This window comes from Lichenostomus cassidix, chromosome 5 (assembly GCF_008360975.1).
Source record: "Lichenostomus cassidix isolate B80296 chromosome 5, HeHo_3.0, whole genome shotgun sequence".
NCBI classification, from domain to species: domain Eukaryota; kingdom Metazoa; phylum Chordata; class Aves; order Passeriformes; family Meliphagidae; genus Lichenostomus; species Lichenostomus cassidix.
In genome coordinates, this window is record NC_139486.1 from 22,505,516 (window position 1) to 22,518,096 (window position 12,581).

Below are 12,581 nucleotides of genomic sequence, written 5' to 3' on the forward strand. Positions count from 1 at the left end.
GTATCTGACTATGTCAGTGTTTTTCCTTCTATTATTGCACTTATTTTATTTAATTTTACTATTAAATTTTAATCCTGACTTGCAATCTCTCACTGGCTTGTTTTCAAACCAATACACAAACCCTTAAAATATTCAGAAGGCTGTTTCAAACAAGACCAGAGACAACTGCCAGCCATATTTACTCTCCCTCAAAAATAACCTAATGCATACCTTTCAAAGCAAACTGAGGACAAGGACTCTAAACACTAAATGGTTACTTTCTATACTCAGTTCCTCAACGACAGAAGAGTATCATAATCCAGCAGAAAAGGAGTTCAGCAGCATCTTCACCTTGCATCCTCTAGGCCTCCCCCTGCTTGGAGCACCACTATTACTTTCACTCTTATGGGCCATTGGCTGTAGGCAGCTTTCTCAAGGCTTCTTTGCTCAAGGGATACCACCTATGCTCCCTCATTTCTTTGCTTCCATTGTACTCCAATGCAACACTGGATAAATGACTCTCACTCCCTGCTACTTTTTGCTATAGGATTCTCAGTCTTTTGGTTCTTTTCCTTTCAACAGTACTTGGAAAAGTGACAACTACGATGTTACTCATAGTATTCAGGCCTTGAAATTCAAGGTCCAAAGCTGGCTTTGTGGTTAACCTTGGAAGAGCTGCTTCCTTCTTCTGAACATGCCTCCCCCCTCTTCTGTCCCAGTAATGAAGTCATGATCCTCTCTCTGTTGCTGTGGTTTTACCTGCAGTTGCTCAGCTCTGGATCCATGGATGTGTGTGTGGTGCTGGCCTCCCAGCACTGTCCCCTACTAGGCACAGGATGCTACAAAAAGCGTAACTTGAAAGGAAGAATGGACAAGGAACAAAGAATCTTTGAAATTATCTCCAGCTATCTCCTTCCCAGCCCCACCAGCTCACCCTATGGGGTAAGAGCAGGTTGCTGTCACCCAGACTCAACTCTGATCCCAAGGGTTTTATCTGCTCCTTCTGCTAAAGCTCATTGGTCTTTTCCCTTGTGTAAAGCAGCTGGACTCTGTTATCCTTCCAGTAAAGCCAGGTCATACTGACAGGTGAAAACACAAAGGACTGTGCTGAGACTGGGATGAAGCCTTTGGGAGAGATCTGGGAATTACTGCAGACCAACCCCTTGAAACAAACATCAACTGCACCAGGTACAGAGCCGAAGAGCATTCAGGAGCTCCATCAAAGTCATGTTAGTGCTCAGTAAATAGCCTCATTCATTTCTCATCAGAACTTCTGAAAGAATATGATCTTCAATACCTCTGTTTTGAAGTAAACAACAATTGTATATATCTATTTGCCTTGAATTACTTTTTCACACCAACTCTTCTCAGTTGAGAAAATCAGATTGAATTCAGTTAAAATACTTCTGAAGAAAATAAGCCAACATAGAACGTATGGGGTAAATTCTCATGGATTTCATAACTAGTTAAAACACATGACACCAGAGCCAGAAGAAATGGGCAGTTACCACAACGGAAGGAGATTACCACTGGGGTCCCACAAGAATCTGTGCTATGGTCTCTACTTTTCAAAACTTTCTAAGTGATCTGCAGAAAAAAAGAGTAAAATTAAAAGAAAGTCTTCTTTCTGGTGAAAAACTGAAAGTCACTGAGAAGTGGGAAAAACCACATTGATAATGATAATGAATAATCAGAAGTTAAATTGGTAGGTAGCATTCATTTTAATGACTATGAAGTCATGTACAAAGGGAAACAATTGTAGTTTTACGCAGTGATGAACTATGAACTAGTTATTTCTATTCAGGGAGAAGACTTTACGAGTATAACTATAGTAGATTTTTTCTGTGAAAACATTGTGTAAATACTTTCAAAAAGCAAATTCAGTGTGAGCAGTTATGGAAAGGCATAGAGAACAAGCCCACAAACACTACTATGGTACTACATAAACCAAAGTTGCATCTCTTGCATATTGAGGATGGGTCTAACCCATGTCCCTCCTCCCTTCTCAAAAAGGATACAGTAGAACTGGAAAAAGTACAAAGAAATGCTGTAGAAATTATCAAAGGTATGGAACAGCTTATATATTGAGAGATGACTAAATAAACTCTTCAGCTTGGAATAATGACAACTAAAGGGAAATAGGAAAAATATCTATAAAATCACAAGCCTCTGAGAGAAGGAGAACAGGAAACAATTACTAACCTCTCATGCTACAAAACACAGGAAGAACCAAATGAAGTCATCAGGTGGGCAGGTTAAAACAAAAAAATGGGCAGCAGTTTTTCTCATAATACAAAATTAAACTGTGGAGGCCTTGTTACTACAGGTAGTTAAGGATGCCAAAAATCTACAGGGATTCAAAAATTATTAGACAACTCAAAGAAGAAAGAGCCACTATGTATACTATCATAGCCACTACACTATCTATAGCCAAAGATACCATCTCCAGGCCAGAAAAATCACTGATTACCAAGTCCCAGAGAATATTGGAGAAGTATTGCCATTCCGCAACACCACCTAGTGCTCTTCCTGCAGAATCTTCTGTGGGCCCTGTCTAAGCAGGACATTGAACCAGATAATCCATCTGCTCTGTGAAAATGCAGTCAGTGTTGTTTATGCATCAGGGGTTTGAAGCCTGTCTCAGGTTTAAGTCAGAAGTAAGAGAATTCACTCAAGCACTCTTTAAGGTATTCAAGTTGTATTATTAATTCTAGAAACTAACATCTGTTCCAACTCCTCCCATATCTACCTCCGGCTCAGAACCTGCAATATATCAAATTCATCCTTTGATCCAAAAGAATGCTCATGAAGCTAAAGATTGAGTAATTATTTCTAAACTTTAACAGTCAAGATTAAATGGAGGGGACAAAACTGATGTAAAGGAAAACTCCACTAAAGTTGGACCTGCTAATAGCCAGACTTTGTGCCATGGAGATGATGTACGATGACTGCAGTCTGAAGTACTGTGAGTGCCACCATCCAAATGGCAGAATTTTAGTAACATTTCCCTGATCCTCATTTCCTTTGTTTTGAGACATTTGCAAAGGATTAACTGTTATGGAATTACAAATACTTAAGACTGATTTTTTTAAAAAAGCACCAAGATTGCTGCCTTTCTCCAACCTTTGTCCAATTGAATGAACTGTGAAATGTTCTCATTGGGTCTCCAATCTGCTTTAATTCACTGTTTCTGTTTCAACCTATATATGAGCTATATGGCCCACAATAAATTCTTTAGGATATAATATTTCCCAAGCAAGCTTAGCTTAAACTACTCAGAAAAGCACTGTCAAAATTATGTTATTAAATCTTTAGGAAGAACTGAATTTAAAAATACCAAACAAAACCACAATGACATTGGCTAACATTTGCTTGCAGCACAATCTGGTACACAACTCCCTGCGGTTCCAATACCTTCTCTCCACATGACACAACAAAACAGGACTTACTTTTTTTCTAGACACTATATTGAAAACACTATTGCTTGTCTAAGAAGTTTAGATTTATCCTCATGGCCTGCAGAATCCTTCTGGATTGAATTTGCTTCTGTTGGCATTATTCGGCATTTATGCAGAACGTTGCAAAATATAACTCCAACCTTCTATAATATAAACATGCAATACTTGACAACAGAAAGCCAGTGTATTTGCCAGTCTTAGGGTCACTTTCATAAAGAGATATTTCATCTGCAGTTTTGTAAAGTCCCCACATAATGTGTTATGTGAAACACTGATATTACATCTAAGGTGACGCTTGCCCTGGTACAGAACAGAGCTTAGGATCCAAGACTCAATACACTGCTGCCAGAGACAAGCTCCAGCTCTCAGTCTGTTTGCCATGCTCACAGGAATGCATCATGGAGCATCTCCTATTCTCAGTCTCTGCCTGCTGGATGATTTATCAAAGCATGACAACACTTTTGCACCCTTCAGCAGAAGTTAGTTCTCCTGCCTAAGGAAATCTGCGACAGGCTCAGCACCATAATGAAGGCTGCAACACAGCTGTAGAGGACTTCACATCTTAAGAGACACTAAAGAGTTCACTTGTTAGGGAGACTGTATAAATACCCTGAACTGAATTAAAACCTTTCTCACAACTCACACGGTCTCAGGCAAAGCCAAAAATAACCAGAAAAAAACTCCACACCCCCAACAGAAATGAGGATTGTACAATCAGTACTCACAGACCAGCTTGTTTTCAATTCAGGATTATTGTCTGAACACTAATGATTGAGTATTCACTTCCTCACATGTACAGACAACAGATTTAGGCATAGATGCACTCACACAGAAATGAGAAATAGAAATTCCTGCTTGTGCCACCAAAAGAGATTTGGTTTCATTCTGTCAGCCAGGCTGGTTGTGAGCAATCTTCTCACAGCTTGCTCAAGATTATTTATGAGTTGCTTAGTTTAGAGACCTGGCCAGGATTCAGGCCTTCACTATGCACAGGAAATTTCAGCCTCTGGCATTATGGCCCATCCTTTGTAAGCAAGATTCTGTCCTTCCAGCAGCTCTTCAGGCTACTCAGTGTTTTTGGCAAGAAACCCACTGTGCTCCTTTCTTTCAACTGTAGTTTTCATAAAGGCTGGGCCAGAATTCCCTCTTCCAATTCACTGACAGCATAAAACCTCTCTGCTGCAGTTTTTTGTACCACAAAAGATACAGGTTTGCTTCTGAGACCATTTTCAACAAGTCACCATGCAATTATGATTGAAATCCAGTCTAGAAGTGCTAGAACACCATACATTCATCTCCAGGTTTTCTGGTTCCAAACTACCTTCCTACCCTACTCCAATTCATTAGCTCTTTTCTGATGTAAGCAACCTTTATGCAATCAACTACTCACACCTGTACTAGAAACTAATGTCAGTGTACTAAAATATGAATACTACTGAAATGTTAATGCATTTGTTCATTGATTACAGGAAAAAAAATCCAGTCTCCATACAGAAGGCATGTGATTATCACCTCTTAGAAGAAAGGAGAGAGCTGACTTCTGTTTCCATTTCAAAAAAATTTGAACAGAATTCCAAGGACTGAAATTATAGATGAGACCAGACCCCAGAACACCAGTCACGGAGAATCTCACAGTTACAAAGAACTATATAACAAACAGTAAGTCTGTACTAAAATAATTACACATCAGGCTTACTTTTATATTTTACTGAAGCCTTCTTCCAATGGCACAGCTAGGCACTTGCTTGATACCAATTCCTGTGTAGCAGGCAACAATACCAATTCATGAAGCACACTGGTGCTCCCCATATACCACTCACTAAGCAGCCAGTTTTGAAATGCTTGAAAAGTGTCTACATCCCTTTGAAAGGCAGTGCAAACTAGGCTCATATTACTTGTGTAAATGACGCTTCAGCATTCATGAAGAATATTCCTCTGTTTAACCCTGTTTAGTTTGTGAGAACTGACAGGATCACAGCAGAAATCAGTATGGCTGGAGGTCTCACAGACTGAGAAGATAATTATTTTCCTATTAAACAAGGAAACAAGCTGACAATGAAAGTACTTTGCATCCTTTCCTGTAAAAGCTGAAGCTAAGGAGGAACAAGGGCCATTGCTGGCATTGAGAGAACTCGGTGCATTTATAAATCAGTGCTCCCACCTTGCCATAGAATGCAAGACAATCTTGGGCAGCAGGTTCTTTCCCACAGGGCATTCAGGTGGTATGAACAAGCCTAGGAAGTTTTCAGTACAAATCCCTGGTGAGCACCAGCTGCTAGAAAGTAGCTGGCATAGTAACTAATGAGTCTGTCTAGTGTGGCAGCTCCCAGCATCCTGCTGACTTATGTTCAGGCACTCAGAAAAACACAGAACATTTTCTTTGGCACACTATGTGCTTCTTCCATCCCTAACAATAGGTCCTAGATTGGGGCTGGCTACAGAGCAATGATAAACAGAGTGGGATAAAGCCCAGGACGCTGGGGGCCTGGCTGGGATGCAGGAGTGTTGGGCCTCTCACTTGCCTCGAGGCCTTTCTTTGTCTTTCTCCCTCTTTCCTTCCCTTCAGCTTCAAAAGCAATAAATTAAAAATTGAAAAACAGAGCAGCAAGTCTTTGAGAATGGTTTGATCCTGGCCTCTGCTGTTATCAGGAGTGTCTGTGAAAGAGTGACTGGTGCAAGTCAGCAAGAGTCTGCATTTTAGCATGGACTGTAGCTTTGGTTGCTGGAACATGCAAGCCTCTAAAAGCCTCCTGCTTTGTAACATTGCATAAACTGTGTTACAAAGCTAAAGAAAAAATAGTTTCACAAAACACCAGGGGCAAACAAGGCATTTTGACTATTCCTAAAAGACCTAAGACTGGGATTTTGGAGATCTGAGGCACGGGAAGCTGTCCAGAACTCACCATGGTACAGGTACTTGGACACAGGGAAGAGGCCAGAAGCAGTTGGCCTGCATAAAATCAGGATGCTATCACCTGACCTGCAATCTACTTTTGTGGTTTTCAAGAAAAGCTAAAGAAAAGCTTTTAAAGTTAATGAGAAGCTTGTTAAGGCTGCACTGGCACAACAAACTTGCAGAACTGCAGTTTGGGTTCAAATCCAGTTCAAAGTGACAAGTACAGTCTCCCATGGTAGAAGTGGTGCAGAGATGCAGGAGAGTTTCTGTCACAGACCATCAATGAAACTTTCCCCTCTTAGTGATGAGGCATTTTGAAATAATTTCAGCCATAGTTCTTCAGCTCCCCACTTTCCCAGCAGCTCAAGCTACTCTTACCTACAGAAGGGGCTCTTACCATCAGTATATTTGTGCCATGAGGAAACAGAAGATGTATAATATCCATGTGCAAAGCCTTAGGACTGAGTTGGTCTAGGCAAAGAACACGAAAAGTTGTGTGGATTTAACGACGATTTCCAGATCCATTCACAGGTTAACTGTAAGAGCTACCAGAGACCCAATTCAAGCATTCCAGGACATTTTAATACACATAATATCTAGCAAATGTCAGAAGTCCCCCTCTGCTATTCTCACAATTCTTCCTTTCAGCTGAAAGAACTGATATTACAAGAAACAAAGATGTGATCAAAAGCATCCAACTCATCTCCTTGGGGTGCAGGATCAATGCATGTTTCAGTGGCTGTAGGAGTCCAAGTGTCACACTCAGCTGCACAACTCCACAAGCAGGTATGCATTCAATGTCAAGAATTTCCCCCAAGATTCCCAATTAAACTTAAATTTTCTCTGTTTCACTATATGACCTTCCTCTTATTTCAGGACTAAACTTTCACTACTAGAACTATGCCTCCTTTGAGCTCAGCACGCTTAACCTTAGCACACTTAACTCCTTTTTCCTCAATTCAGTCTCTTCTGGCCTTGATTGCACATTGTTTTTCTGTGAACCTTTTCCATTTTATTATTCCAGATGTGCATGCACAATAGCTATACAAGGAAAGCCCATTGCTTGCTTGCTACTTCACTTTTTCTACAACAACTACCAAAGTCCACAGGCTTCCTTCTTTTCTCGTATATGTTGCTGTATAATTTATTTCCTGGCTCCCTGATTTCTGAAAATGATTCTTGCTGTTTCCCTGCCATTGATAAACCTGGTTTTGGAACAGAAGTATTTTCCTATAACAAAGGCAGTGCAGATCAGGAATTAAGTGCCTTTTACATTCTAGGTATATGTAGGTATATACAGGCAAGATCATGAGTGTTAAGTGTCTAACCTGTTAGGTTAGAAATAAGGTGCATCAAAACAACCTTGAGACAGTCTAGGAGGGGAAGGGCAGAATGAGATTATGGAGCACTGGAAAACCTCTTTAGACAAGGCCTAACCTATCTCAACTATTCCTGGGTTTAGTTGGCGTTATCAACATCTTACTTTCAGAAGCACTAAACTTGCCAGTCTCAGCAAATTTAATGAAGTATTTACCTTCCAGTGGAGACAAAATTTTTTTTTTGGGCCCCTAGTAGCATCCTTGGCTTCTTGTCTGTTACAAAATACTGTCAGTCTCTCTGACCTGGGGAATATTTGGCAGGTAAAAAACAGTGTATTTTTTTTCTTCCCTTTACACATGGCAGCTCTGAAATTCACCAGCAGAAAGGCTGAATCAGGAAGATAACTAACAGCCAGCTGACTGCAAAGTTCAGTGTCTTCATCCTATTGTGGTTCATCAGGTCACTGGAGAAGTAATGAAGGCAATTGAGCATATCTCCTCCAACTGATCTAGATTAACAAAATCACACATCCTTTCTACCCCCAGTTAGTGAAAACGCAGGGTTAAGCTTTACTGAGTGGAAGGCAGTTCTGGCTTCATGTTTCTTGCATGTATTTCCACACCTGCAAACACAGTCAGATTCTGCAAAAATATTTTAACAGCAAGACATATATGCAGTAAGACTGAAACAGAAACCTGGTATCATTTTGCTCTCATAAGGAAGTTTTGGAGAAGATTACCTGCAACTGCCTGAACTGTGTTGTGTGGCCCTGCACACCCCACCTTAATTGTAAAGTATTAATTAATTAAGGAAGTTCAGACCAAGCAGGGTGGACTCAACGAATTTACCACACTGTACTGTCTGGATCTGCTTTTATTAAGGTAAGTCGTTCAGACTAAGAACATGCGTTAAGTGCCATCTTAGATTTGATCACTTATCCTAGTCCAGGCAGAGTTTCTGGGGTGAATATACTCATCTCACAGAATCCAAAGTACCAGCAAATTAGATGCAGCATTGCACCACTTATAGATGGGAAAGGTACTCCTCACTAAAGAGGCTCCACTCTAAAAGCCTAGCCTGAATCAAGTGGACCAACTTGATGAACATGAGTTGTAACAACATTCTTCTACTTTTCCCTCTTTTGCTGTAGACATGTTTATTGAAAACCAAACTGAAAAAGACTTAGAGGCTCTATTTATTTCTAGACATAAAGCCTTTTTTAGTGCTTTATGCAAGCAGATTTTGCATTTTATGGGTGGATAGTTGCAGTAGCACATGAGGATGAAAACAGTAAATGGGCACTGTTATCTGTCTCGAATATGCTTTTGACTGAGACTGTAATTAAAGTCACTAATCTCTCCTGAAAACCCATACTCCTTACCTCTCTCTAGAGAGGCAGGGGTTAAGTCAAGACCATTAAATTAGCCCTGCACCCTGTAATGCCTTTGAAAAGCCGCTCACAGAGTTTACAGGGAAAAAGTGAGACTGTAGCTGCTGTCCCAGCCAACATTTGGTTCCTATTACAGTGAATAAATCTCCCCCTCCTCCTTTTCTTTTCTTTTTTTACCCCCTTTTTATATTAAAAGTCCATCAAACACATTTTTTTCCCTTTCATATTTTCCATTAAGTTTCCTCCTGCGTAAGCTTTCCCGGAGTGTGGTGCTCTCTGCTATATGCGCTCAAGCAGCAGCTGCACAATCCCAATGAAAAAGAAAACAGGGAATGAAGAAAGCAGCTCAGGCTCCTCTTTAAATCCCAAGGGGCAAGTGAAAAGTTACAATTGGGCTAAACTGGTGAAATCTAGAGTACTTGAGAAGAATAAACAAACAAACAAAAACCAAGCTGTTGAGTTTTGCAGGGTTAGGATTCATGAGATGGGAGAGAGTACTCAAAGCCCCATCTCTGCCCAGAACTAAACGCCCCTGCCACCATCAGTATCCCAAAAGGCATAGCACATGTGTTACACTACAGGGCCTTAAGGATTCCTTATGGTTGTGCTGTCCACATCTTGTACCACTTGAGGCCCAAATAAAATTTTTAGTGCTGTATGAACATGCAGTAGACATCTCATGCACTTAATTTTGGCTGTTTTGTTGCATAAATATTAAATATCTAATACACAGAGACCCCTAAAGAATGTGTCAAGCCTCTAGATTCCACAAAATCTGCAGTGAAATCAAAGCAATTAACTTGGCTTGACATCCAGTACAACTATCACTTTGTAATGTGGTAGATGAAGACTCTCTTATGAGTGTCTCTTAGAGACGATTTGATTAATCTGGCAGCTCAGATGGTCTGCCTATGGGGACAATGCAGCTAAAGTGTACAGTTGCCTGACATCGTGACTATACATTTCAAGAATTATACCCAGATCAGAGAACTTCACAAAAGAAGGAATGCCTCTCCATTAATAATCTATATATCTTAAGGGAAGGCTAGAATCTGTTCTGCACTTCCAGAGCAAACATCTACAAATTCACCTAATCAGGGACTGTGAAAGCATCACCTGAAAGTCAGCTTGCCACAGATATATTAAGATAAACGTTCCAGGTAAAAGAGGTAGAGAAGCAGCACAGCACCGCAAGATGCATCTGCTGTGCTACCATTCAATGACACAACTGAAGCTGTATAACATCTATCTGCTGAAATGAAGTAAAAGAAGACAAAAAGTACAAAACAAGAACTGAAGATCACATCTCTGGATCCTTGCTGTGAGGCTGTATGCTTGTGGTTAATAGTCTCTTGTTTCTGAATAATTTCCCAAGCACTGATATAAGGGCTGAGTAAAGGTCCTTAAGAGACTTCTACCCTTAAACAACTGAAGTTTATCAACCTACATTCAATGTAATGAAGCTGAGTTAGCTTCCCAATAAAAAGATAGACTTGCACAGTCCCCTAAGCTCGATGATACTCATATGCTGGCCAAAGAGGTGCCTGTAGCATTCTTATCTAGTGAAATAACACTAAATAGACTATCTGAGAGTGATCTCCCACCTGTTAAACTGAACTTTTCCCTCCTTTTGCAGTTCATTTATGCTGGAGCTAGGGGAGAATTCTTTTACCCCCACTTCCTGTACAAAGATCGACTCACCTGCTGTGGCTCCCAGAACATTTAACAGTGGACTAGAGGAAGAAGTCACTGTATCTGTGTCAGCACACACTTTCTAAAGTCTCTAACAACATAGTTACGTAAAATAAAATCGGGGGATGTTGGTGGTGTTTGTTCAGATACACAAAGAGAGAATCTAGCATGGGTTGTTACCTACTGAAGAAGCTGGCCCACTGACTGTATATGCTGCATAGATGAGACCATCCTATCCGACACATTGCAGGGAAATTAAAAAATATAAGAAAATAGACTACTTATACAGAGACCACGGATAGATACTATCATGATGTAGACTTTCAGCCATCCTAAGAGCAATGTGGCACACTGACACCAAGGCAATACCAGGGGTGTGATGCTAAAAAGCTTTTTTGGTTTTTTTTAAATCCCCACAAGCCTCATTGATGGCCACAAAGAACTGTATTTGTATTGTCAAAGGTAAATGCTATTTTTCCCTCACTCCACCCAACTTCCTTAGAGGTAAAGAAAGATACTTTATAAAAGTGCTTATTATTTCAACCAAGGTAGCACAAATTCCTAGCAATGTTCATCTCAGACTAAAAGTGACAGGAGTTTTCCTGGTCCGTAGTGTTCCTCCTAAGAATCCTTAAAAGATATCCTACATGGAGAAAACTACTTTTTTAAAAAGAGCAAATATGTTGTATTTTGTTCATAGCTGTATTTTGGCTTCTTATTTCTGGCAGTGAGGAGTTAAGTGAGTAAAGGGGAAATTCCCAGTGAACTGCCTTAAGCAGACATAGCAGAGTGTTGTCTGTTCCTGCTTTAACAGAGGCTTTGCATGAAGCCTTGGTTTAGCCACCACATTTCTCTGTCTCTCTCAATCCTTACTGAAAACACGATCTAGTCCCTCTAGACTCAACAAGGAATTCTGGTGCACCATACATGTAAATCTCTGCCTATTTTATGTGGTCATTACAGAACAAAATACCAAAATTACGACAATTATTTTGGGAGCAGATATAAATCAGAAGAAGTGAGGAAGAAGCAATTAGAAAGGCAAAGAAAGCTAAAGTGAAATAAATTTCTACTCTAAGAGGCCCAATTAAGTGCAAGGTACTTCACTAGCATGTGGCACAAGGCACTATAACTCAAAGTGTGAAATAAAGCAAAACTATTGCTAATGCCCATGCCCTTGGTTTAATTAATTTTATTTTCTTCTCTCCATTTTGGCAGTGTAAAGAAGAATACAATGCATGAAGGCTGGAGCCACAAGTGCTGCACAGGGCTGAAGCACCGTATCTGGCAGCTGCTAAAACAGAACATCAAAGTCTCAGCTCCCTTTGAAAACCCATCAGGCAAGAACCACTCCTCCCCTTCAGCTTCTTTAGGAGCTGGTACACTTAACCACTTCAGCGTGTTTGGCAGTTCTACAACCACTTCCAAAACAGGTGGTGCAGTGGAAAATCATGGGACAGCCCCAAATCATTCAGTTGTCTCCTTTTCCCCAGCAGGCAGAAACATACATGCCGACCAAGAAGGCCAGGTGACAGAAAACAATTAAGCACAGAGAACTGGAAATTTGTAATTAAACCTCTGAAACTACAGAAAAGGCTCAGGCTTATCTCAGTAAACTGGGTCAACAAAACCTTTCTCCAGGAAACTGATACATCTGATGACAAAGTCTGTCATTAGAGGAAGATGAGTAAAAGAATGTTAAGATAATTATATTGTATAGTACCAAGAGATGAGACAGCACATTCTAAAACACAGACGTGTCCAGCATTCATTGAAAGATCCCTCTCTGTCAGATCCTGATTGCAGAAGATGCTCAAGTTGCACAAAACTTACTTGATCACCCAGT

At 40.4% G+C, this 12,581-nt stretch overlaps 1 protein-coding gene across 15 annotated transcripts in view; it reads right to left on the reverse strand.

Annotated features, from left to right (window-relative positions):
• Positions 1–12,581, reverse strand: part of TTLL5 (tubulin tyrosine ligase like 5) — a 128,949-nt gene that overhangs the window by 26,209 nt on the left and 90,159 nt on the right. Inside the window, exon 31 of one of the 15 annotated variants that reach the window (XM_085061710.1) lies at positions 1,500–1,566. The exons of the other annotated variants lie outside the window; for them this stretch is intronic. Coding sequence (XP_084917836.1) covers positions 1,548–1,566 — 19 coding nt within the window. The 3' untranslated portion in view covers positions 1,500–1,547. Of the gene's footprint in view, positions 1–1,499; positions 1,567–12,581 lie in introns of those variants that run through there. 15 annotated transcript variants of the gene reach the window in all.